This window comes from Ranitomeya imitator, chromosome 1 (genome assembly GCF_032444005.1).
Source record: "Ranitomeya imitator isolate aRanImi1 chromosome 1, aRanImi1.pri, whole genome shotgun sequence".
Classification (NCBI taxonomy): domain Eukaryota; kingdom Metazoa; phylum Chordata; class Amphibia; order Anura; family Dendrobatidae; genus Ranitomeya; species Ranitomeya imitator.
This window is the reverse complement of record NC_091282.1, coordinates 887,987,595-888,015,306: the sequence shown is the minus strand read 5'-3', so window position 1 is coordinate 888,015,306 and position 27,712 is coordinate 887,987,595. Positions and strand designations below refer to the sequence as shown.

Here is a 27,712-nt window from a genome sequence, read left to right as displayed (position 1 = left end):
AATGATGAAATTCGGGGAACCATTGCTTCCAGACCATCCCTCTTTTACCGATCCAACATAGAGTTACTGACTCCCAAGGAAAGCCTAGTTGCCGCCCATCCAGAGGCACCGCTGCCCTCATCACAGCCCAGAACACAAACGAGGTCCCCATTATCCAAACAAGCTTTCGACCATTCACTGAAAAAAAAGGAAAAAAACTAAACAAATGACACTTATTTTAAAACCACAAATAATAAAAGCCATTAACATCACACCAAGTCAGGACCAACATTCGACCTGAACCTTGCCGATTCTCAACGTCCAATCATCTTCACCATCTCATCTCCCAGACCTCTTCTGGCCGCTTCTGTCGCTGCACCAATCCGGAAGGAATGCCCATTATAATCTTTTGCCGAAATGCCGCTTGCCTTCAAACATCATCTGAAAACCTTGACAAACTGAAATCGAGACATTTAGGAACTATCCGCATGTACTAACAATGGTTCATTCAATACACCGCCCTTGTTCATGAAAGTCTTAACGCAAGCCACCAGATATAATGGAGAGCCATCAACCCCAAATACCACTTTGCAACCCTTCCCAAACACATCCGTCTTAGAGGAACGAAGGAATACCACCACACTATAATCATAAACATCCACATCCTCTTTCAACAAACCGCCCATTTTACACTTAGAAGTGCTAATCAATTCACCCCCCCTTGTAGCTGCCCACCAATAATCAATAAGACCTCATAAGAAACAGATTGCCTACCGTCCACTGCCTTCCATCCCTTTTTCCAACCCCTTACTAGTTGGCGTACCAAAAAAGATTTTGACTAATCTCTGAGACCTCTGACCTTGAAACCAAAGGACAGGCCCATTAAAAACGTATTCACCTTCGCAACCGACCAACCTAACTCCCAATAATGGCCTATCACCAACAATATTCTATACTCTTCCTCCATCCCTTCCCCTAAAGTTGCCCTCCACTGTTCCCACAAGCTCCAAGCCTAACCATATTGCATCCATGATCTGTCAAACAGAGACCTGGAGAACAAATCCCTTACAGCCCGCAGGGCAGGTTTCACAACTCCGTTAGACATTCCAAGCCTGATGACTCTGCTCGTGGTGCCAACTCCCGAAGCCACTCCCACTGTAATCGAGAAAGAGGGTCAGCAAAAGGATCAAACAAAGGCGGCCTAACCTCAGACACAATCCATAAATTAAACTGCAAACCTAAGAAGACCAAGTGCTGTAGCACTTTCAACACTGCTGTAGTTGCTGCCGATAACGTGTTTATGGTTGTCACCACCCCTTTGTGCTCACAGTGAAAACAAATCTTTTATTTTTAACCTCACCCCATATTGACAACGCCACAGCCGTAGGGAATAAGTGAAGCAAAATCTGATTCGCTACTAAACCCTGTTCAAACCGAGCTCTAGGCCATTCTGCCACCAACCAGCTTCCTTGAAAAAACAAAACAAAACTGCGTTTTTCATCAACACAATGAAACCCAAGGTTTCCACTTCCACTACCGTTGAATCCACAGAGATCTGCCATTGTACTCATCGAGAAAATTCGCCCACACCTTTAAATCCTTGTGCAATTCTTTTTTTATTCTGATAAAATACACTGGGGACTTCACCCCCACTGTTGCCAAGGATAACCACCTACAAAAAGCTTGCCCCATCAGCATGATCCTTGTTATGTTTGCTAATGACAGGTGTTATGAAGGCAATCCAGAAACACAGTGTGCTTAGCGATCAGAGCGCACACAGTGATCTGACAAATACCCAAAAATACAAGAACGAGCTCTGAGACGTGGAAACTCTGTAGAGTGCACACCTAATCCTATCCTAAACACAACTAAAAGCGGCTGTGGATTGCGCCTAACAACTACCTAGGCAACTCGGCACAGCCTAAGAAACTAGCTAGCCTGAAGATAGAAAAATAGGCCTGACTTGCCCCAGAGAAATTCCCCAAAGGAAAAGGCAGCCCCCCACATATAATGACTGTGAGTAAGATGAAAAGACAAAACGTAGGGATGAAATAGATTCAGCAAAGTGGGGCCCGATATTCTAGGACAGAGCGAGGACAGTAAAGCGAACTTTGCAGTCTACAAAAAACCCTAAAGCAAAACCACGCAAAGGGGGCAAAAAAAAACCACCGTGCCGAACTAACGGCACGGCGGTACACCCTTTGCGTCTCAGAGCTTCCAGCAAAACAAAAGACAAGCTGGACAGAAAAAAAGCAACAAAAAACAAAAAGCACTTAGCTATACAGAGCAGCAGGTCACAGGAACAATCAGGAGAAGCTCAGATCCAACACTGAAACATTGACAAGGAGCAAGGATAGCAGCATCAGGCGGAGTTAAGTAATGAAGCAGTTAACGAGCTCACCAGAACACCTGAGGGAGGAAGCTCAGAAGCTGCAGTACCACTTGTGACCACAGGAGTGAATTCAGCCACAGAATTCACAACAGATCCTGCATGCAAAATTCAGCTTACCCAACAACTATTGTAAATCACGTTTTTCGTGAACTGCCCGCCCTCATAACCTCCTCCCGCAAAGCAATTACCTTATCCTCAGGTAATCTACACTCCATCGCCACGTTGTCAATTTCAGTTCCCAAAAAACTTAACGAAGTTTCTGGCCCCACCGTCTTTTCTGCCGCCAATGAGATGCTGAATCTCTTAGCCAGATTCTCCATCGTGTGCAATAACACTGAACAATCAGCAGCCCAAGCCGGACTGATAAACAAAAAATCATCGAGGTAATGGATACAAGAGCTCAAACTCGACACGCCCTTAATGACCCATTCCAAAAATGTGCTAAACTTTTCAAAATAAGCACACGAAAGCAAGCAACCCATAGGTAAATAATGATCAACAAAGAATGCCCCATCCCAAAAACAGCCCAACAGGTGCATGCTCTCAGTGTGCACCGTTAATAAACGAAAAGTCAATTCTGTTCATTTTTGTTAGCCACGCCTCTCTTCCACACTACCATACCCACTCCATAGCCACATCAAACGACATGTAAGACACCGACACAATTGTGAATCAATCCCATCGTTCACCAATGCCCCCTTCGGAAAGATAAATGATGGATCAACCTGAATAGGGCTCTTTCTTTGGCACCACCCCAAGTGGCGATATCCTTAAATTAATTAGGGGAGCTGTTGCAAATGGGCCTGCAATTCTACCCAAAGCAACTTCCTTCTGTACCTTATCCGAGACCACCCTTGGAAAATGCAATGCCGATTTTAAATTTTTTGGGGATAAATGAACTTTTTGTTTAACAAAAGGGATTTTAAAACCCTCCCTAAAACCATCTCTCAATAAGGCGGCTGCTGCTACATCTGGGTATTTATTTAGAAATCCCTCCATCACATCCAGCCGAGCCGGTGTCTATCCTTTTTTCAGTTGCGTCCCCCCCTATTGGTCCACCTCCTATGAAGCATTTTGCTGCTCCATGCGTGCCCCCACAGGCTGAACATTAGTGTTTAAACTTACATTTGCTCACAAATTTGCACATCCCTTCATTAAAGGAAAAACACAGTCCTCTCTGTATTGACACCAAGTGTCCTGACTGTCCCGAACCCCCGGTGCCGCCCTGTAAAGGCTAACTATTTTGACCTAACCTAGATGGAACCATCACCCTCATCTACAAGGCTATATCCTTGTGATCCCATCAGATACTGGGACGGATTGCCTTCCACTGATGAAACTGTTCGTCATATCTTAACCAGACCTGAGCGCCATGTAGCCGATACGCTTCACCTATTGCATCCAAATAACAAAAAAGACCAAAACAATTCTCAGAGGCCTTCTCCCCAATAACAATGGCCAATAGGGTTGAGCGAAACGGGTCGAACATTTTCAAAAGTCGCCGACTTTTGGCGAAGTCGAGTTTCATGAAACCCGATCCGACCCCTGTGCGTGGTCGGCCATGCGGTACGCGACTTTCGCGCCAAAGTCGCGTTTCAATGACGCGAAAAGCGCCATTTCTCAGCCAATGAAGGTAAACGCAGAGTGTGGGCAGCGTGATGACATAGGTCCTGGTCCCCACCATCTTAGAGAAGGGCATTGCAGTGATTGGCTTGCTGTCTGCGGCGTCACAGGGGCTATAAAGGGGAGTTCCCGCCGACCGCCATGTTACTGCTGCTGATCTGAGCTTAGGGAGAGGTTGCTGCTGCTTCGTCAGAAGCAGGGATAGCGTTAGGCAGGGTCCATTAACCACAAAACCGCTTGTGCTGTAACGATTTCCACTGCCCAACACCACCTTCGGTGTGCAGGGACAGTGGAAGCTCCTTTTTTTTTTTTTTTTTCCTCAGCGCTGTAGCTCATTGGGCTGCCCTAGAAGGCTCCCTGATAGCTGCATTGCTGTGTGTACGCCGCTGTGCAAAGCAACTGCTTTTTTCAAAGCACAAATCCTCTTGTTCCTTCCTTTCTGCACAGCTATCTTGTTTGTTTGTCCACACTTTTTATTTAATTTGTGCATCAGTCCACTCCTTATTGCTGCCTGCCATACCTGGCTGAGATTACTGCAGGGAGATAGTAATTGAAGGACAGTTCCTTTTTTTTTTTTTTTTGTGGGAGATTAAGATTGACATTTCTGCTAGAGTGCCATCTCTGTCTGTGTCATCTCTCACTCAGTGGGCCATAGAAAGCCTATTTATTTTTTTGCTTGATTTGGGTTCCAAAATCTACCAGAAAAAATCACAACATCAATCAGTGGGAGAAAAATATTGGCCTCAGGGCTTGTGTGCCACTCCTTACTCCTGTGTGTGCCATCTCTCACTCAGTGGGCCATAGAAAGCCTATTAATTTTTTTGCTTGATTTGGGTTCTAAATTCTACCTGAAAAAAATCAATAAATCAATCAGTGGGAGATTAATATTGGCCTTTGGGCTTGTGTGCCAGTCCTAAGCGTGCCATCTCTCTCTCTCTCAGATAGTGGGCCATAGAAAGCCTATTTTTTTATTATTTTATTGGGTTTATAAATTTTCCCTGGAAAAAAAAAAAAAGTGGGAGATTAATATTGGCCTCTGGGCTTGTGTGCCAGTCCTGAGCGTGCCATCTCTCTCACAAATAGTGGGCCATAGAAAGCCTATTTATTTTTTGGGTTGATTTGGGTTCCTAATTCTACCTGAAAAAATCAATCAATCAATCAGTGGGAGAAAAATATTGGCCTCAGGGCTTGTGTGCCACTCCTTACTCCTGTGTGTGCCATCTCTCACTCAGTGGGCCATAGAAAGCCTATTAATTTTTTTGCTTGATTTGGGTTCCAAAATCTACCTGAAAAAAATCACTAAATCAAATCAGTGGGAGATTAATATTGGCCTCTGGGCTTGTGTGCCACTCCTGACTCCTGTGTGCGTCATCTGTCACTCAGTGGGCCCTAGAAAGCCTATTTTTTGTTTTATTTGTTTTCTAAATTCTCCCTGAAACAATCATTTTATTTTCTTTGGTTTCTAAATTATTCCTGAAAAAAATCATTTTTTTTGTATTTTTTTTTCTCTCAAGTCTCCCTGAAAAAAAAAAAAAATCTGTGGGAGATTCATATTGCCCCTTCTGCTTGTGTGCCAGTCTTGACTCCTGGGTGTGCCATCTCTCTCTCTCTCCCCAATTGTGGGCCATAGAAAGCCTATTAATTTTTTTGCTTGATTTGGGATCCAAAATCTACCAAAAAAAATAACTAAATCAATCGGTGGGAGATTAATATTGGCCTCTGGGCTTGTGTGCCACTCCTGACTCCTGTGTGCGTCCTCTCTCACTCAGTGGGCCCTACAAAGCCTTTTTTTTTTTTTCCTAAATTCTCCCTGAAACAATCATTTCATTTTATTTGTTTTATAAATTCTTCTGTAAAAAATAATTTTTTTTTAATTTTTTTTTTTCTGAAGTCTCCCTTTTAAAAAAAACAAACACAAATCAGTGGGAGATAAATATTTACATTTGCGCTTCAGTGACAGTCCTGCGTGTGTGCCATCTAATTTGTTGCCAACAACAACAGAGTGTGTAACATTGTGGCTGATTTTCGTTGTGGTCTCACCCACCTGTAAAGGGGTAGCTAAATCATACTGAAGTTATAGCTCACCGTGTAAGTTGTGTGACAGCAACAAATACCGTTCGTTTGGTAACGTTTTTAAAACAATGAGGAAGTCTGGTGGAAGAGGTCGTGGCCGGGGGCGTTCATTGTCAGCTGGTAATGAGGGTAGTGGTAGTGGTGGAGCATCAGCTGGTCGTGGGAAAAAAAATATTGCACCTAAGTCTGGAGCTGTGGAGCCAGGTTCGTCGTCTGGCTACACAAGGCCTCGAACGCTCCCTTTTCTGGGAGTAGGAAAACCGCTTTTAAAGCCGGAGCAGCAAGAGCAAGTTTTGGCTTATCTTGCTGACTCAGCCTCTAGCTCTTTTGCCTCCTCTCGTGAAACTGGTAAATGTCAAAGCAGCGCGTCGTTAGTGGATGTTCACGGTCAGGGACAAGTCGCTTCCTTGTCCTCTTCAGCAAAAACAACAACAGAGAAGAATGCAGCAGGCGACACAACGGGTTACTCCATGGAGCTCTTTACACATACCGTCCCTGGCTTAGAAAGTGAAGGAGTTAACAGTCCATGCCCATTACAAGTTGAATCTGACATGGAGTGCACTGATGCACAGCCACAGCCAGACTACTATCCTGGTCCTTTGACTCAGACCACAACATTGCCATCGCAGGGTACTGATCAAGAATCAGACCCTGATGAGACTATGTTGCCCCATCACGAACGCTATACCACCGACCGACACGGTGACACAGACGAAGTTGCACACGAGCTACAAGAAGAGGTAATAGATGACCCAGTTCTTGACCCCGATTGGCAGCCATTGGGGGAACAGGGTGCAGGCGGCAGCAGTTCTGAAGCGGAGGAGGAGGGGCCGCAGCAGGCATCAACATCGCAACAGGTTCCATCTGCCGGGCCCGTATCTTGCCCAAAACGCGTGGCAAAGCTAAAACCTGTTGGAGGACAGCGTGGCCATCCGGTTAAAGCTCAGTCTGCAATGCCTGAAAAGGTATCTGATGCTAGAAAGAGTGCAGTCTGGCATTTTTTTAAACAACATCCAATTGATCAGCGCAAAGTCATCTGTCAAAAATGTTCAACTACCTTAAGCAGAGGACAGAATCTGAAAAGTCTCAATACAAGTTGCATGCATAGACATTTAACCACCATGCATTTGCAAGCCTGGACTAACTACCAAATGTCCCTTAAGGTTGTAGCACCCTCGGCCAATGAAGCTAGTCAGCAACGCAACATCCCTTCCGGCAGTGTAGGGCCACCATTTTCCGCACCACCTGCAGTATCTGTGCAGGTTTCTTTGCCAGGCCAAAGCCGTCAGGGTCAGGGAATCACCAGTTTCGTAGTAGGAAACACTGCATCTAGGGCACCGGTGGCAACAATACCATCTCCCACCGTCTCTCAGTCTGCCATGTCCACCGGCACCCCCGCTAGTTCCACGATCTCCAGCTCTCCAGTCCAGCTCACCCTACATGAGACTATGGTTAGAAAAAGGAAGTACTTAGCCTCGCATGCGCGTACACAGGGTTTGAACGCACACATAGCTAGACTAATCTCGTTAGAGATGATGCCCTACCGGTTAGTTGAAAGCGAAGCTTTCAAAGCCCTGATGGACTACGCTGTACCACGCTACGAGCTACCCAGTCGACACTTTTTTTCCAGAAAAGCCATCCCAGCCCTCCACCAGCATGTTAAAGAGCGCATCGTCCATGCACTCAGGCAATCTGTGAGCACAAAGGTGCACCTGACAACAGATGCATGGACCAGTAGGCATGGCCAGGGACATTACGTGTCCATCACGGCACACTGGTTAAATGTGGTGGATGCAGGGTCCACAGGGGACAGCAAGTTTGGGACAGTTCTGCCTAGCCCACGGTCTAGGAAACAATTGGCTGTAGCCGTTCGCACCCCCTCCTCCTCCTCTTCGTCCTCCTGCAGAAGCGAGAGCTCGTCCACAGACCGCAGTCGCACAACCACTCCATCCGCAGCTGCCACTGTTGCACACCAGGTCTCCCATTATGGGGCAGCTACTGGCAAACGTCAGCAGGCTGTATTGGCTATGAAGTGTTTGGGCGACAACAGACACACCGCGGAAGTTCTGTCCGAGTTCTTGCAGAAAGAAACGCAGTCGTGGCTGGGCACTGTAGATCTTGAGGCAGGCAAGGTAGTGAGTGATAACGGAAGGAATTTCATGGCTGCCATCTCCCTTTCCCAACTGAAACACATTCCTTGCCTGGCTCACACCTTAAACCTGGTGGTGCAGTGCTTCCTGAAAAGTTATCCGGGGTTATCCGACCTGCTCCTCAAAGTGCGTGGACTTTGCTCACATATCCGCCGTTCGCCCGTACACTCCAGCCGTATGCAGACCTATCAGCGTTCTTTGAACCTTCCCCAGCATCGCCTAATCATAGACGTTGCAACAAGGTGGAACTCAACACTGCACATGCTTCAGAGACTGTGTGAACAGAGGCGGGCTGTTATGTTTTTGTGGGAGGATACACATACACGGGCAGGCAGTAGGATGGCAGACATGGAGTTGTCAGGTGTGCAGTGGTCGAAGATTCAAGACATGTGTCAAGTCCTTCAGTGTTTTGAGGAATGCACACGGCTGGTTAGTGCAGACAACGCCATAATAAGCATGAGCATCCCCCTAATGCGTCTGCTGATGCAAAGTTTGACGCACATAAAGGATCAGGCCTCTGCAGCTGAGGAAGAGGAAAGCCTTGATGACAGTCAGCCATTGTCTGGCCAGGGCAGTGTACAGGACGAGGTAGCGGGCGAAGAGGAGGAGGAGGACGAGGAGGATGATGGGGATGATTATATTTTTAATGAGGAAGCTTTTCCGGGGCCACTGGAAATTGGTGGCGCGGCAAGGCCGGGTTCTGGTTTTTTGAGGGACACAAGTGACGTGGATTTGCCTGAAACTGCCCCTCAACCAAGCACAACCGCAGATTTGAGAACTGGAACTTTGGCCCACATGGCGGATTATGCCTTACGTATCCTCAAAAGGGACACACGCATAACTAAAATGATGAATGATGACGATTACTGGTTGGCCTGCCTCCTTGATCCTCGCTATAAAGGCAAATTGCAAAATATAATGCCACATGAGAACTTGGAACTAATATTAGCAACCAAACAATCAACTCTTGTTGACCGTTTGCTTCTGGCATTCCCTGCACACAGCGCCCGTGATCGTTCTCACACGAGCTGCAGGGGCCAGCAGACCAGAGGAGTTAGAGGGGCAGAAATCAGAAGTGGCGTTGGCCAGAGGGGTTTTCTGACCAGGTTGTGGAGTGATTTTGCTATGACCGCAGACAGGACAGGTACTGCAGCATCAATTCAAAGTGACAGGAGACAACATTTGTCCAGTATGGTTACAAACTATTTTTCATCCCTTATCAATGTTCTCCCTCAACCGTCATTCCCATTTGATTACTGGGCATCAAAATTAGACACCTGGCCAGAATTGGCAGAATATGCATTGCAGGAGCTTGCTTGCCCGGCAGCTAGTGTCCTATCTGAAAGAGTATTCAGTGCTGCAGGTTCAATACTAACAGAAAAAAGGACTCGTCTGGCTACCCAAAATGTAGATGATCTAACCTTCATTAAAATGAACCACAACTGGATTTCGAAATCTTTTGCCCCACCTTGCCCGGCTGACACCTAGCTTTCCTATGAAAAGGTCTTGCCTGTGGACTATTCTGAATGCCTTTTCCAATCTCGTAATTTTCAGCACCTGATTGTCCAGCATACGACATGTTTACACCTCACTAAATGGCCAAACTCCCCACACGGGGCCGTGGTATCGACACTTGGCGACAGCACCCGTGAGAGTGCAGTTTGTCTGAAGAGGTGGGTGAGCCCGCTTTTGGTCGACGGCACTGCCACTGGGTCCCTCCTAGTACAATAAAGTGTCTCTGGCGGTGGTGGTGCGCACCCAACGTCAGACACACCGTTGTAATATGAGGGGCCCTGGGCCTGTACCGCCGGCCACAAGACAGTTTCCCCCCACCCCAGCTCAAACAGTGCTCTACCACTTGCAAAATTATCTCACAGCTCCACCAATGTTTAGTCTGTGCGCTGACATCCTTCAATGCCTGCCACTGACAATACCATTGTATTGACATTTTTGTTATGTTAGGCCTTCGATGCCTGTCTGTGGTCACTCCTTCCACTAGGCCTCCACTGACCACACCACTGCTGCCCGTGTACCCCTGGAACCAATTTAAAATTGCCTACAGCCATGTGTTATTATTTTAGGCCTTCGATGCCTGTCTGCGGTCCATTCTTTCAACTACTACTACACTGACCAGGTCACTGCTGCCCGTGTACCCCTGGAACCAATTTAAAATTGCCTACAGCCATGTGTTATTATTTTAGGCCTTCGATGCCTGTCTGCGGTCACTCCTTCCACTAGGCCTCCACTGACCACACCACTGCTGCCCGTGTACCCCTGGAACCAATTTAAAATTGCCTACAGCCAGCCCAATTTTTTTATTTTAGGCCTTCGATGCCTGTCTGCAGTCCATTCTTTCAACTACTACTACACTGACCAGGTCACTGCTGCCCGTGTACCCCTGGAACCAATTTAAAATTGCCTACAGCCATGTGTTATTATTTTAGGCCTTCGATGCCTGTCTGCGGTCACTCCTTCCACTAGGCCTCCACTGACCACACCACTGCTGCCCGTGTACCCCTGGAACCAATTTAAAATTGCCTACAGCCAGCCCAATTTTTTTATTTTAGGCCTTCGATGCCTGTCTGCGGTCCATTCTTTCAACTACTACTACACTGACCAGGTCACTGCTGCCCGTGTACCCCTGGAACCAATTTAAAATTGCCTACAGCCATGTGTTATTATTTTAGGCCTTCGATGCCTGTCTGCGGTCACTCCTTCCACTAGGCCTCCACTGACCACACCACTGCTGCCCGTGTACCCCTGGAACCAATTTAAAATTGCCTACAGCCATGTGTTATTATTTTAGGCCTTCGATGCCTGTCTGCGGTCACTCCTTCCACTAGGCCTCCACTGACCACACCACTGCTGCCCGTGTACCCCTGGAACCAATTTAAAATTGCCTACAGCCATGTGTTATTATTTTAGGCCTTCGATGCCTGTCTGCGGTCCATTCTTTCAACTACTACTACACTGACCAGGTCACTGCTGCCCGTGTACCCCTGGAACCAATTTAAAATTGCCTACAGCCATGTGTTATTATTTTAGGCCTTCGATGCCTGTCTGCGGTCACTCCTTCCACTAGGCCTCCACTGACCACACCACTGCTGCCCGTGTACCCCTGGAACCAATTTAAAATTGCCTACAGCCATGTGTTATTATTTTAGGCCTTCGATGCCTGTCTGCGGTCACTCCTTCCACTAGGCCTCCACTGACCACACCACTGCTGCCCGTGTACCCCTGGAACCAATTTAAAATTGCCTACAGCCATGTGTTATTATTTTAGGCCTTCGATGCCTGTCTGCGGTCCATTCTTTCAACTACTACTACACTGACCAGGTCACTGCTGCCCGTGTACCCCTGGAACCAATTTAAAATTGCCTACAGCCATGTGTTATTATTTTAGGCCTTCGATGCCTGTCTGCGGTCACTCCTTCCACTAGGCCTCCACTGACCACACCACTGCTGCCCGTGTACCCCTGGAACCAATTTAAAATTGCCTACAGCCAGCCCAATTTTTTTATTTTAGGCCTTTGATGCCTGTCTGCGGTCCATTCTTTCAACTACTACTACACTGACCAGGGCACTGCTGCCCGTGTACCCCTGGAACCAACATCAGAAAATATAAAAATAAGTTTTTTGCTTACAAAAAAGAAAATACTGGAGAGATATCAAATGCAGACATTTTAACATTAAAAACAAACACACAACTAAAATCTGGTACAGTACTAAAAATGGCCACCAGCTACAATTACTTTCTCCTGCAAGTAGTTAACTGAAAGGTTTTTTCAATTGAAAACACACATATGGCATCCACCGAGTGTTGTCCTGTCGTGTCTTCTTTATATTATTGCCGAGAAGATGCAAAACAATGAAAAATAATAAAATCATTAATTACCAAAATAATAGAGAAAGTCAACACCACATTGCAAATAAACATTCATTCCAAATAAAGAAGCAGGGCGCGTCCGAGGGTGAGTATATACCTAATAAGAATATAATCACCCTCGGACGCGCAATGCTTATTTCCAACAGCCTTCCTTCCTAAGAATCAGCCCTTCCGTGGTGTAGAGAGACGTTGTGTTACACTCCAAGGTGTTCCCCAGGTTGCCTTTCCTGAGCTTCGATCTTCCGGCTCTCGTTTAGTAGTTGTTGGAAACTACGCTGCATTAGGCCTTCAAATTGGGTATGGGGTGTAGAGAGATGGTGTGTTCCACTCCAAGGTGTTCCCCAGGTTGCCTTTCCTGAGCTTCGATCTTCCGGCTCTCGTTTAGTAGTTCTTGGAAACTACACTGCATTAGGCCTTCAAATTGGGTATGGGGTGTAGAGAGAGGGTGTGTTACACTCCAAGGTGTTCCCCAGGTTGCCTTTCCTGAGCTTCGATCTTCATGCTCTCGTTTAGTAGTTGTCGGAAACTACGCTGCATTAGGCCTACAAATTGGGTATGGGGTGGAGAGAGAGGGTTTGTTACACTCCAAGGTGTTCCCCAGGTTGCCTTTCCTGAGCTTCGATCTTCCGGCTCTCGTTTAGTAGTTGTTGGAAACTACGCTGCATTAGGCCTTCAAATTGGGTATGGGGTGTAGAGAGAGGGTGTGTTACACTCCAAGGTGTTCCCCAGGTTGCCTTTCCTGAGCTTCGATCTTCCGGCTCTCGTTTAGTAGTTCTTGGAAACTACACTGCATTAGGCCTTCAAATTGGGTATGGGGTGTAGAGAGAGGGTGTGTTACACTCCAAGGTGTTCCCCAGGTTGCCTTTCCTGAGCTTCGATATTCCGGCTCTCGTTTAGTAGTTGTTGGAAACTACACTGCATTAGGCCTACAAATTTGGTATGGGGGAAACATTGGCGCATCTGCGGTCCCTCCTTCCTCTAGGCCTCCACTGACCTGTCTACTGCTGCCCGTGTTCCCCTGGAACCAATTTTAAATTGCCTACAGGCAGCCCAATTTATTATTTTAGGGCTTCGAAGCCTGTCTGCGGTCCCTCCTTCCACTAGGCCTCCACTGACCTGTCTACTGCTGCCCGTGTACCCCTTGAACCAACATCATAAAATAAAAAAAAAAGTATTTTGCTTATAAAAAAGAAAATACTGGTGAGATATCAAATGCAGACATTTTAACATTAAAAACAAACACACAACTAAAATCTGGTACAGTACTAAAAATGGCCACCAGCTACAATTACTTTCTCCTGCAAGTAGTTAACTGAAAGGTTTTTTAAATTGAAAACACACATATGGCATCCACCGAGTGTTGTCCTGTCGCGTCTTCTTTATATTATTGCCGAGAAGATGCAAAACAATGAAAATAATAAAATCATTAATTACCAAAATAATAGAGAAAGTCAACACCACATTGCAAATAAACATTCATTCCAAATAAAGAAGCAGGGCGCGTCCGAGGGTCAGTATATACCTAATAAGAATATAATCACCCTCGGACGCGCAATGCTTATTTCCAACAGCCTTCCTTCCTAAGAATCAGCCCTTCCGTGGTGTAGAGAGACGTTGTGTTACACTCCAAGGTGTTCCCCAGGTTGCCTTTCCTGAGCTTCGATCTTCCGGCTCTCGTTTAGTAGTTGTTGGAAACTACGCTGCATTAGGCCTTCAAATTGGGTATGGGGTGTAGAGAGATGGTGTGTTCCACTCCAAGGTGTTCCCCAGGTTGTCTTTCCTGAGCTTCGATCTTCCGGCTCTCGTTTAGTAGTTCTTGGAAACTACACTGCATTAGGCCTACAAATTGGGTATGGGGTGTAGAGAGAGGGTTTGTTACACTCCAAGGTGTTCCCCAGGTTGCCTTTCCTGAGCTTCGATCTTCCGGCTCTCGTTTAGTAGTTGTTGGAAAATACGCTGCATTAGGCCTTCAAATTGGGTATGGGGTGTAGCGAGAGGGTGTGTTACACTCCAAGGTGTTCCCCAGGTTGCCTTTCCTGAGCTTCGATCTTCCGGCTCTCGTTTAGTAGTTGTTGGAAACTACGCTGCATTAGGCCTTCAAATTGGGTATGGGGTGTAGCGAGAGGGTGTGTTACACTCCAAGGTGTTCCCCAGGTTGCCTTTCCTGAGCTTCGATCTTCCGGCTCTCGTTTAGTAGTTCTTGGAAACTACACTGCATTAGGCCTTCAAATTGGGTATGGGGTGTAGAGAGAGGGTGTGTTACACTCCAAGGTGTTCCCCAGGTTGCCTTTCCTGAGCTTCGATCTTCCGGCTCTCGTTTAGTAGTTCTTGGAAACTACACTGCATTAGGCCTACAAATTGGGTATGGGGTGGAGAGAGATGGTGTGTTACACTCCAAGGTGTTCCCCAGGTTTCCTTGCCATTGCTTCGGTCTTCCGACTCTCGTTTAGTAGTTGTAGAAAAGTACACTGCATTAGGCCTACAAAATGGGTATGGGGTGGAGAGAGAGGGTGTGTTACACTCCAAGGTGTTCCCCAGGTTGCCTTTCCTGAGCTTCTATCTTCAGGCTCTCATTAAATTGTGGTTAAATGGAACAACTGCATTTGGCGTACTAGTTGGTTTGGGGCCTACTATCGGTGTCTGCCACTCCTTGCTGTTCTCCTGGTTTCCTGTCCTGAAATTCCATTTTCAGGCTCTCGTTAAGTAGTTGTTAATGTTAGACTGCATTTGGCCTACTAGTTGGGTTGGGGCCTACTATCGGTGTCTGCCACTCCTTGCTGTTCTCCTCCACTGAACAAAGCTGTGCCGCCTGTTTACTACGGTTGCCAATTTTGAACTGCATTTCGACTACTTACTGATTTGGCCCTACTCTCTGTGTCAGCCTCTCATTCCAGTTGTCCTCCACTGCAATGCCCCCTGGTTATTCCTGTGTTACCAATTTTGAACTGCATTTAGCCCACTTTATTCTTTGGGCCTATATCTGTGTTTCCACTTCATCGTGCCCATTGCCCAGCCAGTGATAGATGAGTCTGCTGGTACATTGACCCATAACGCAACATTCCCCGTGCATGCTACACAACAACATTGTGACCCTGCTGAAAGTCAGGTTGCTCTTCCCGCATACCATACCACCTTACACGGGGACAAAGAGGAAGGTGCAGATGAAAGTGCAGGTTCCTTCATCAGGTGGGGGGAGGAATACTAGTTGGCGACGTCACTGGCACAGGGCCTCTCATAGTACGCAAAAGTGTTGCTGCCGGTGGGAGGCGCCCCCGCCGTGCAAACACACCGCTGTACTTTGAGGGGCCCTGTGCCAGTGCCAATGCCAACAAGTGGGCCCCCCCTGCTTGCTCAGGATCACAGCACTTGCAAAGTTGAAATACTTACCTCTCCCTGCTCCACTGCCGTGACGTGGTCCAGATTTCCTGGGCCCACTAATTACTTGAACCAGCCCTACCCCACACAACATTAGCCAAATGACCCCCAATTTCAAATGCCTTCCAATTATTATAAGGTAAATTACGCTTGACAAGCTTCATTAAGAAGAATGGATGGTTTTGACATTAAAATGGGCACTCTAGGTGTTTTCCTGGCCCCCACTCACTGCCGACTATGCTGCCCCATTGACTTGCATTGGGTTTCGTGTTTCGGTCGATCCCGACTTTACGTCATAATCGGCCGATTTCACTCGACCCGACTTTTGAGATAGTCGGGTTTCGCGAAACCCGGCTCGACTCTAAAAAGGTCAAGGTCGCTCAACTCTAATGGCCAAGATGGCGAACACTTGTAACCAATTTGAGAAAGTTCTGGGAATTAACTGGTACCTCCTCTTCTCCTCATCCTCCCTCTTAGAATCCTCTCTCCTCACTCTAAATTAAAACATTCTAGTGGCAACAAAGAAAATATATCCACATATACACCCTTCCATACCTTTTCCCTCATTTCCTGCTTCACATGGGCCCCCAACTGTCCCTTAAAACACACATACACCTCTCCTCTAGCCGGATCATCTAGATGTATCATGTCATCCTTTTCTTTTTCCCTACCTACATCTGCAATTTGTCCCACATTCCCTAATTCGTCTGCTGGCGTGTTAGCCCTGGATGCCCCGATGCTGCCCACTGAAGAAGCTGCAACGCCGACCCCAACCCCCGAACTGTCGCAGACTCCAAAAACTTCTGGTGGGCTCCCAGACCTTACAACCATCCTAAGATTCCCTAACCACGCAGACGACGGTGATGCCACTCTTTGCAGCCCCGACCCGATAAGGTAGCTAAATCCCGCAGGCCATTCAAAATTAACCCTATACCCCCGCTAACTCCCCTGGAAATTGCATCCTGGTTCCTAAACTCAGGAGAAGCTAAGCCAGGCTTAAAATGAAAAAGATTGTCACTCTCACCTAGCTGCCTGTGTGCTGTGAACCCAGCAGCTGAAGATCCGGTATCCTGTTGAACTGACCGGGCTCCATCCTGGACCTATCTGACCACGAATCCGGAGCTCCTAGGTCTCCATGTCTCACAGACCTCCTTCTGATGCCAAGGTGACAGTCTGTGCAGGGACCCTTGGAACCGTTGCTGTTAGTGCACTGGGAGCAGGGCCAGCCTCCCGCTGCCCGTAAGAGGCTGCTCCACCAGACTCTTGATAACTCTCCTCCGGTCTGAAGACTGAGGCAGCTGGCTGCTACCTGTATCCCTGCAATGGGACTTGTGCTGCTCTCACTCCTTCACCACACTGACCAGTGGCGCCGTGTGCTGCATCTGGCAACGTGCTGCTGTCAGGGGCTGGCCGACTGTCACCCACGATGTTCTTGACGCTGAGGGGCCACCAGGTACAGCCCCATCTCCTCGACTCCCATTGTCTCTTGCGCTGAGCGGGCCCATCCTCCGTGCCTGCACTTGCTGCTCCCGCTCCCGGCCTCCTACACTTTTCTGATCTGGATGAGGGGGAGGCCGACTCCTCTCCCTGCTGTAGGCCCTGCCGCTCTGAAGGATTCCTCCTGGCAGTGTGACGCGAGGCCATCTGCCTAAGACCTGCGTCGCTTACTGGAGGGTCCCCGGAGGGGCTCCTGTTTTGGTGCGGACCCGGGGGGGTGACGTCGGTACTCAAGCGCGCTAGAGGCCTAGACCTCCATGGCCGACGCCCATCAAGAGGAGCCTGAGACGCTCCGGCAACTGACCCCTGCAGCAGGCTGCTGATTGATTCTGTGCCCTGCAAGGCCTGCCGCGTCCGTCAAGCGTTGTAGCAAAGCCTCAACCTCCATCCCAGAAATACCCTCCAGCTTCTTGTAGTCACAGGTGGAACTCAAAATGGTTGCCCTAATAAGATGGCTGCCCCCTTTTACAGGGATTCTCCTATAACTCCATCTCCACCCCCTCCACCTCCCATAACCTAATCAATCCCCCTGCCATCATGTACCATTAACCCCCATTAAGCAACACCAAATCCCTGTCAGCTCCCTATCTTCCCACGTTACCCGATCATGTTGGCCTCCCCTCAGGGCCGGGGGCCCAGTACAGGCTTTCTGGAGTGGGTGAGAAATACAGAAGTGGTGATGTGTTTCTATTATACTTTTCCTCTGATTGTTCCACTCCTGGTTTTGGCTTACAAATACTGATGTAAAATTCTGACCAAACACAATGTGTGAACATGCTAACCCTGGTTTGAATTAATCAGCTGCTGGGTTCTTGTTAAAGTGGTTTTCCAGACTTATCAAAATGATAAGCACAATTTGATTGACTTAAGTATTGATCATCACTATGATAATCTGATTACCATATATACTCGAGTATAAGCCAAGTTTTCCAGCACATTTTTTGTGCTGAAAAAGCCCCCCTCGACTTATACTTGAGAGAGGGATACAGAAGATGTAGGAGGAGTGGCAGCAGCGGAGCAGCAAGTTCTTTATTCAATACATTATTCATATTGTTTTAATGTGCCTGTATATCATCTCAAACATCTATATACATAATTGTCTTAGGGGTACTTCCGTCTGTCTGTCTCTCCTTCTGTCAAGGTTATTCGTTCGCTGATTGGTCTCGGCAGCTGCCTGTCATGGCTGCCGCGACCAATCAGTGATGGCCACAGTCCAATTAGTCCCTCCCCTACTCCCCTGCACTCACTGCCTGGCACCCGCTCCGTAATCCCCTCCACTCTCCGCTCACACAGGGTTAATGGCAGCGGTAACGGCCCGCGGTGTAACGCACTCCGTTACCGCTCCTATTAACCCTGTGTGTCCCCAACTATTTACTATTGATGCTGCCAATGCGGCATCAATAGTAAAAATATTTTGTGTTAAAAATAATAAAAAAAAACAAAAAACCTGCTATACTCACCCTCCGCCGCCTTTCTCGCTCCTCTCCACGCTCCCGGGACCGCTCCATTGCAAGCAGCAGCTTCCGCTCCCGTCCCAGGGCTGGTGTGGGACAAGGACCTGCCGTGACGTCACGGTCGGTCATGTGACCGCGACGTCATCATAGGTCCTGCTCACACCAGCCCTGGGACGGGACCGCAAGCTGCCGCTTGCAATGGAGCGATCCCGGGAGCGTGGAGAGGAGCGAGAAAGGCGGCGGAGGGTGAGTATAGCAGGACTTCAACGGGCTATAGGTGAGTATATGTTTTTTTTGTTTTTTTTTTAAGTCTCTATACTACGTGGCTCTGTGCTGGCCAACATACTACGTGACTGGGCAATATACTACGTGGCTCTGCTATATACTATGTGGCTGGGCAATATACTACGTGGCTCTGTTATATACTATGTGGCTGGGCAATATACTACATGACTGGGCAATATACTACATGGCTCTGCTATATACTATGTGGCTGGGCAATATACCATACTACGTGGGCTGTGCTATTTACTATGTGGCTGGGCAATACGTGACTGGGCAATATACTACGTCGCTGGGCAATATACTACGTAGCTGGGCAATATACTACGTGGCTGAGCAATATACTACGTAGCTGGGCAATACACTACGTGACTGGGTAATATACTACTTCACTGGGCAATATACTACGTAGCAGGGCAATATACTACGTGGCTGGGCATTATACTACGTGGCTGGCCAATACATGCATATTCTAGAATACCCGATGCGTTAGAATCGGGCCACCATCTAGTTATTCATATTTACCCCATGGATTTATGTTGATATTTACTGGGGCTGTTTTTCACTGAAGCTATTTTCTGCATCAAGCACTTAACCCTGCTGTTGTCTTCGGTCTGGGGAGACCGATTTTGAACTGTGGTATTTTTTGGGGTGTTCAAGATGCGATTCTGAAACTTGTGGTTGATTGACTTAAATGAGGATGGGTCAGTCGGCCATGGGTTTCAGAGCCGCATCTTGAATATTTTAAAGAATATTGAAGTTCAAGGTCGGTCGTTTTTGACCGAAGACAACAGCAGGGTTAATATTTATCCTATGCAACTCCCTTCATGTGCTTTATTACTCTGTGGTTGATTTTAACTTTTTAGTTATCATTTATTTTCATCAATATCATGATTGGCACTTTGTAAATTGGTCGTATTACATCTTACTGTTTATGTCCAATTTCTCCTGGCTGGGTGTGTGCCCTTATTTTTAACTTTTTGCATACATTTATTTGCTTTTCCTATTATTACCTGTATATTATAGTTATTAATAAAAATGTTTGATTTTTTCACCATACTATGATTGGTCTTATGGTCGGCTTTCTCTTCTGTTTTTTTCTCCGGTGACTTTCCTACTGTCCTCATGTAGTTATACAAGTATACGAGTATAAGCCAAGTTTTTCCGCACATTTTTTGTGCTGAAAAAGTCCCCCTCGGCTTCTACTTGAGTAAGGGTCCCAGAAGATGGAGGGGGAGCAGCGGGTCACAGGAGGCAGGAGCCTGCTGTTGCGGCTAAAGCCTGTGCCCACTGCTAAGAGAAATAAATATTCACTGTGATCCCAGTGAATATTAATTTCTCTTTAATTGTGGGCACAGTAGTTCCAGCCACCGGCTTCCTGAAGCCACCGGGAGATCACGTATGCCAGCTACTAAAGGGAATGAATATTCACCGTTTTCCATGCCCGTGGGCGTAGAGTGCAGTGAATATTCATTCCTTTTAGTAGCGGGTACACATGATCTCCACACCGCTGCAGGAAGCTCGGAGCTGCGGCTAACACTGTGCTCACTATTAAAGAGCTATGAATATTCACTGCTGTCTACACACATAGTCCCGGCGTGGAGAGCAGTGAGTATTCCAGGACCAGTCCTCGGCTTGTAAGCAGCGCATGACGTCACTGCCATGCATTGCTTACAAGCATAAATCAGCTGCTGACATAGGAACAAGATGCTGCAGGATGGTAAGAAGGATGGTTTATTTTTTTTTAAAGTTTTTCTGATGATGGCCTTGTATATCAGGATAGGGATGAGGATCCATGAATACAAGGATAGGGATGAGGAGCCATGCATACAAGGATAGGGATGAGGGGCCATGCATACAAGGATAGCAATGAGGGGGCCATGCATACAAGGATAGAGATGAGGGGCCATGCATACAAGGATAGGGATGAGGAGCCATGCATACAAGGATAGGGATGAGGGGCCATGCATACAAGGATAGGGATGAGGAGGCCATGCATACAAGGATAGGGATGAGGAGCCATGCATACAAGAATAGGGATGAGGGGCCATGCATACAAGGATAGGGATGAGGGGCCATGCATACAAGGAGAGCGATAAGGGGGCCATGCATACAAGGATAGAGATGAGGGGCCATGCATACAAGGATAGGGATGAGGAGCCATGCATACAAGGATAGAGATGAGGGGCCATGCATACAAGGATGGGGATGAGGGTGCCATGCATACAAGGATAGGGATGAGGAGCCATGCATACAAGGATAGGGATGAGGGGCCATGCATACAAGGATGGGGATGAGGGTGCCATGCATACAAGGATAGGGATGAGGATCCATGAATACAAGGATAGCGATGAGGGGGCCATGCAAACAATGATGGAGATGATAGGGCTATGCATACAAGGATAGGGATGAGGAGACCGTGCATACCAGCATGGGGATGAGGGGGCCGTGAATACCAGGATAGGGATGAGGGAACAATGTATACCAGGCTTATACTTGAGCCAATAAGTTTTCTCAGTTTTTTTGCGGTAAAATGAGGTGCCTCAGCTTATACTCGGGTCGGCTTGTAATCGCGTATATACAAACAGATTTCGGCAACAATGCACAGTGTTGAACAAGTGTGAACATCTGTGCCCATTCAGGGAATTAATTCTGGAAAATCGAGTGCAAAAATATCAATAACCCATTTAGAGAAAAAAATTGGGGTCGTGGCACTGCAGCCTCCACAAAAAATTCTTTGGTGATACTCACTCACTTTACTTTATTTTACAATGGCATAACATGATAATGCATATGATTGTTGGTTGGTGCAGGTAATTGGATTTAATATTTATGTCCTTACCTGTGACCTGTGGTTCCACCATTAGTAGTCTTCATTGTCTTAGAATCCCGAATTACTGTTATAGTTATAAGCTTTTAATGCTAAGGTGACTAATAAAATTCTTTTACGATATTTTTTTTGATCCTCTATGTGCAATTTTTTTTCTCTATATGGGTCACGTGTATACAGTATATTGTTAATAAAATTGTGGATACATTTACAAGAGGGTAAGGTTTTTCAGAAAGGCAATGTTCATATCCATCATGTACATATCAGTTATTATCCTGAATAGATTTAGTTTTTAATAATTCTGTATTTTACCATTTGCCATTTAAAGAGAACATCATTCCCCAATGCCATTACATCTTAACATAGGAAATTGATTCCAATGTAGACAACTGGGGTGGAAAATGAGGAGTGCTAAACATGCAAACATTTTTTCGTGACATTACTCTATACATATCATAGAAGGTTTATGATAACAATCACTCATCTGAGTGTCATGACCTTCGCATCACTGAACTTAGGTACCAAAGTTAGATCTGTGTGACTAGCAGTTGACACCAGGCACGTGGTTAGAAATCAATAGGAACAAGGTACCAATCCCGAACTAAAAATTGCACCACTATATCAAATCGTCCATGTGTTTTTTTCTCCTTCTTTCGGTTGGTTACTAGTGGTTAAGAATGATTAAATTGAGCATATTTTATTTCTAGTTTAATAGATATTTAACAATATTTAGTTAGCTTGATAACCACTAGACTTCATGTCTGCTTGCTCCTGATTATAGAACAAGTCCAAGATGTTCTGAAACTTTTCTCCTTGCTAAATATTTTTGTTCCTTGACATTTCCTTGAGCTTCATTCAAACATCTGAGATTTTCTCATATGCAACAAACAGCCCAAGTTTCCCCAGTATTTTTTTTTTATCAGAGTTTTGACGAAACTCTGATGGTAAAATCTGGAAGTGCATTTGAACAGCAAGGTGGATTGCTGTATAGGGGAGCTAGAGAAAAAAAAAATCTATAAATCTTCAGCATAGCGAGTGTGAGCGAGTGTGACCAGAGCGTAAGTGTGGACGGCGGTAAGTGTGACTTGTGATTCAGTGACTTTGGAGTCAGGGAGTTTCCAAGGGAGGAATTACTGAATTGCTGTCTGTTTTGTATTAATACTTTGTATTTATTTTTTTATTTTTTTTATTATTTAACTTTTCTGTCTGGTGCAATCCCCATTAGGAAATGTGCTCCATGATTGTAAGGCTACGTTCACATTAGCGTCATGCGACGCTGCGTCGCCGACGCACGGCAACGCATGCGTCATGCGCCCCTATCTTTTACATTGGGGACGCATGCGTTGCGTTGTCGTGCGTTTTCGGTAAAACGCACGACGCATGCGTCGTTTCACCGCACCTGGGTGGCGTCGGAGACGCGACAATGTTGCATTTTTCGAGCGTCTAAAAAACGCATGCGTCGCACTTGCGTCGCTCGTGCGTCGACATTGCGTTAAAATCTCCATTGAAACACATTGACAACGCACTTGCGTCGCATGTGTGCGTCGTGCGTGCGTTGTACGACGCATGCGTCGTTACATAAAATTGAACAAAAAGGTGTCTAGACAGTGTCTAGACAGTGCAAACAGTAGATAAACATCCCCCCTATATAAAGAAAATGTTTGGATTGTTTGTCACTTCTACTGCAGCATCTTGAGGCAAGAAATCCATCACCAGAACACTTCTACACATCCCAGAACACTTCTACTTATCCGCTGTCCAGAGATGTAAGTATACAATGATTCTGTGCATTTTCTACATGTGGTTTAAAATTATTTTTGCAAGTTGTGTTTTATATTCTGCACTGTGGTTAAAGATATTGTTGTATTTTTAGTCTGGTTGTGATGTATGGCGTTGTATAGGATGGCGTTTCATTGTGTCTGCGGCCTTGATGATTGTTCTTTTCAGGATAGAATTTTATTTTCAATTATTTGGTTTGGTGGTGTTTTTGGTATTCAGTTGTGATGTTTAAAAATTGCGTTATATGATGGCGTTTAATAGTCTCCGGCCCTGACGGTTTTATTGTAAAGTATGGTAGTGCATAGAATGATTATGCGCCCTTTTACATGTAATAATTTTTTTATTGCAAGTTGTGTAGTTCTGCACTGTGGTTGTGTAAAGACATTGTTGTATGTTTCTGGCTGTGATGTATGGCGTTGTATGCCCTTCTATTGTCTCCGGCCCTGTCGGTTTTATTGTAAAGTATGGTGTTTTTAAATATTTACATTTTTTTCCTTTCAAAAATCTATTGTGTTTTTGGGGTTTCTTGCTCCGTGGATTACTGTACTTTAAAAAAAAAAAAAACTTTTGGTATTACAACATGGGGTCTGTTGTAGATCTTATCTTTAGGCTTTAGTTTAATCTGGCATTGGGTTGTCTCAGCCATTGTTTCTTTAATTTAATCAATGTGGCAGTGTTGTTTGCTCAGCGTTAGGTTGGAGTGCAATGTTGTTTGTGGTTTAAATGCCTTTTTTTTTTTTTTTTTTTTTTTATATTGCTGGATTGTGCATAGGAGCATAGGAACAATTATTTTGTTCTTTATTTCAGAATTGAATTAATAGTCATGGCCAGCGGCAGTGATTCCAGCACCCCACCGCTGAGGAGTGAGGTGAGTACATGATCTACTATTACTATATTCGCTTTCATTTGTAGATGGGTCACTCAACTTTTTGGTAAACTATTTTGCAGGCTTCTTCAAGTGAGGAGGAGAGCCAGGAGGAAGAGAGGGAGCAGGAGCAGAGACCGGAGCAGGAGCAGAGACCACGGGGCCAAGCTGTGGTTGCAGGACGGAGAGTAAGTTTTTTTTAAAATTTTTTTTTTTTTTTTTTTTTTTGGGCGGGTATGGGGGGTGGCGGCCATGCGCTTCATAACATTTCCCAGATTACACGGGACTTGCTCTTTTTGGGTTGCTGGAGAGCTGGCTGTGTGACAGCTCTCCATCAACCACACGACCAATAAACAACGATCACGGTCCGGTGGTATCACTGGTAGTTATCGTTGTAGAATAGTTTTATTAATGTACCTTAAAGGGAACCTGTCACCTGAATTTGGTGGGACTGTTTTTGGCTCATATGGGCAGAGTTTTGGGGTGTTCCAGTCCCACAAAATACAGGTGACTGGTTCCCTTTAAAATATTGGTCAGGTGAGGTGGAAGCAATGTTCACAGTGTCGCCACTATTTGACTCTGGACAAATTCTACCATCCTGAGTACAATAGTGTTAACTCTGTAGAGTTTTGCAAACATGATAGTTTCCCTCCTTGTCAAGCCAGGTTCCATATGAAAATAGTCTTCAGTATTAATTATGGTTAACAAGGTGGGAGCCGATGAAGTTTTATACGTCAAAACTATGGTACTCACGGCTGCAAATTTTATTGTTTTGTCACAGTCCATTTGGGTACTGGTGCTCACATAAATTTTGTGGGACAATCATTACTTTCAATAAAATAGGATTTTTTACAATTACTATGGAAAAACGGATGGGAGATTTGTTTTGTGAAAACGGAAAGGCGGAAAGGCACAATAAACTTTATTAACAAACACAACGCATTAGACAATCGGGTGACATTAATAACCAAACATATGATGGTTACATGGGCTCCTCAGTGTTTACATAACATCATAACAACACGTTGAATTACACCATTTGATCTTGCCAAGAAACACGGCCAACATCGGAAACAAAATATGCAGCAAATTGGTCCCTCATATGAGCAATCTCCAAAGTTGTCCGCAGAGGATGAGCTTGATAATCAGGCAATGGATTTTGTATGGGTTCATCGAGTTCAACGTTGACTCTCTCTTTATCAATAATAAAATTGTGTAGAACCACACACGCCTTCACCACCTCATCCACTGTCTCAATTTTCAAATTTATTGCGGATCCTAAGATACGCCATTTGGACACCAGAATGCCAAAGGCGCACTCCACAGTTCTTCGGGCCCTGGACAGTCTATAATTAAAAATACTTTTTGTGCGGTCCAACCCCCGACTAGAGTACGGTTTAAGTAGGTTGCCACACATTTGAAAAGCCTCATCCCCAACCACAACAAATGGCAGGGCCGGGCCTTCGGTGTTAGGAAGAGGTCGTGGATGGGGGAAATTAAAATTGTTCTCGTATAATCTTCGGCCCATGTCAGACTCCTTAAATGTCCGTGAATCATTTGCACGACCAAACGCTCCAATGTCCACAGCGAGAAACCTGCAGTCCGCACCTGCAATTGCCATCAGCACGGTGGAAAAGTATTTTTTATAATTATAAAAAAGAGATCCACTTCTTGAAGGCTTGGTAATCCTAATGTGCTTGATATCCACGGCTCCGATACAGTTAGGGAAATCACAAACTTTTTCAAATTTTTGGGCGTTGGCATGCCATAATTCTCTTGTAGGGATGGGTAAAAATTCCTCCCTGAGGTTGTCCCACAATGCGCGGCATGTGTCTGCAATAATACCCGACAGTGTTGAGACTCCAATCCGAAACTGGAAATGCAGTGATCTCAATGTCTCTCCGGTAGCCAGGAAACTGACAAGAAGAAAAATAAATAAATAAATATAATTAATTTAATTGTTATGAAAGAATTTTTCATTTTTAATTACAATCCCCCACCCCAAAAAACAAAAACACGTTAATTTAAAAAGTGGCAAGAACATATAAATCCTTCACATTCCATTACGTACCGTAGAGTCACCAGCAGACGTTCCTCAGGGGAAATCGATTTACGGAGCTGCGTGTCCTGCCTGGAAAATGGCTCCTTCCACCAGACGCAGCAGATATCGGAAGCTGTCTTTTGACATCCTGGTGTACTCAAAATATTTGTCCTGGTTCTCATTTAATTCGCCAAAAAGACAATGGTACACTCCACGACTCTCTCGGACTTCCACTATAGGGTGTAGCCAAAAACGCCGACGACTCCTTCTCCGTTGTTTGTCTCTTTTCCTCTGTTCTTGACAGGCAAAAGCATAAGCTATAGCAAGGGCTAATTCCAGCTGAAAAGTGAGGTAGATACTCTCCATGGAACGATCCATCTTGATGCTCTATGGTTGGAAATAATGTATGCCGGGGTATATATACCACTATTACATTAATACCCACCCCCATCTACCCATTGGTGGCATTATCGATTGTCTAGACACTAGACCCACCCTCTTCTATTCATTGGTGGTGTTATCTAGTGTCTAGACACTAAATTGTGTGTAAAGATCTAATCAGTGTTTGACAACGCATGCGTCGTAAAACGCTGCGTTTTTGTAAAAACGCACCAAAAACGCACCAAAAACGCTGCGTTTTACGACGCATGCATCCGACGCTTGCGTCACAAAAGTTGCGTTTTTGCGTGCGTTTCCGATGCGTCGTGCGTTGCGTCGGCGACGCAGCGTCGCATGACGCTAATGTGAACGTAGCCTTAATGCCATCCAGTGCACATCTTGCCACATATATGCAGTCCTTGAGCAGCCAATCGAGGGTGCATACTGCTGTGCAAGATGTGAGCACGTTGTGCATTTGGAAACCCAGATTCTGACTCTAAATGTGCAGCTGGCAACACTGAGATCCATTGACAATATGGAGAGGAGTCTTCTGCTCACGGAGCAGACGCTCAATGGGACAGATGAGGGGGGATGGTAGGATGGAGCTGCAGGACGGTGAAGTAGCAAGCTGGGTGACAGTTAGGAAGCGGGGTAGAGGGAAGAGTGCCAGGGAGGCTAGTCCTGATCTGGAACACCCCAATAAGTTTGCTAAGTTGGCAGATGAGGGGGGTGCCAGTACAGGGGTAGCACTGCTGTAGCCAGGCATGTCCTCTGAAAGCCGGGGGAGTGACTGCTCCAGTAAGGAGGGAAATAGGAGAGCAGGGCAGGCCAGACAGGTGCTGGTAGTGGGGGACTCAATTATTAGGGGAACAGATAGGGCAATCTGTCACAAAGACAGGGATCGTCGAACGGTGTGCTGCCTACCTGGCGCTCGAGTCCGACACATCGCTGATCGGGTGGACAGATTACAGGGAGGGGCTGGTGAGGACCCAGCGGTCATGGTGCACATTGGCACAAATGACAAAGTTAGAGGTAGGTGGAAGGTCCTTAAAGATGATTTCAGGGAATTAGGCTGCAAGCTGAAAGCAAGGACCTCCAACGTGGTATT

The 27,712-nt window shown here is 46.0% G+C and overlaps 3 protein-coding genes across 5 annotated transcripts in view; 1 reads left to right on the top strand and 2 right to left on the bottom strand.

Annotated features, from left to right (window-relative positions):
- RBPMS (RNA binding protein, mRNA processing factor) overlaps positions 1 to 27,712 on the bottom strand; it is a 321,546-nt gene that overhangs the window by 129,593 nt on the left and 164,241 nt on the right. The window lies entirely within an intron of this gene.
- LOC138652634 (endogenous retrovirus group PABLB member 1 Env polyprotein-like) overlaps positions 1 to 27,712 on the top strand; it is a 204,247-nt gene that overhangs the window by 112,598 nt on the left and 63,937 nt on the right. The gene's annotated exons all lie outside the window — the stretch shown is intronic.
- On the bottom strand, positions 24,438 to 26,317 carry LOC138652618 (uncharacterized). The gene is made up of 2 exons (XM_069743132.1): positions 26,257 to 26,317; positions 24,438 to 26,101 (listed from the first exon to the last, which is right to left on the bottom strand). Exon 2 carries the CDS (start codon positions 25,804 to 25,806, stop codon positions 25,216 to 25,218), a length of 591 nt encoding a protein of 196 aa, XP_069599233.1. The 5' UTR covers positions 25,807 to 26,101; positions 26,257 to 26,317; the 3' UTR covers positions 24,438 to 25,215.

What these genes read in the sequence shown, in the direction of transcription:
- LOC138652618 (XM_069743132.1), bottom strand. Translation starts at nt 25,806, where the DNA reads ATGGCAATTGCAGGTGCGGACTGCAGGTTTCTCGCTGTGGACATTGGA.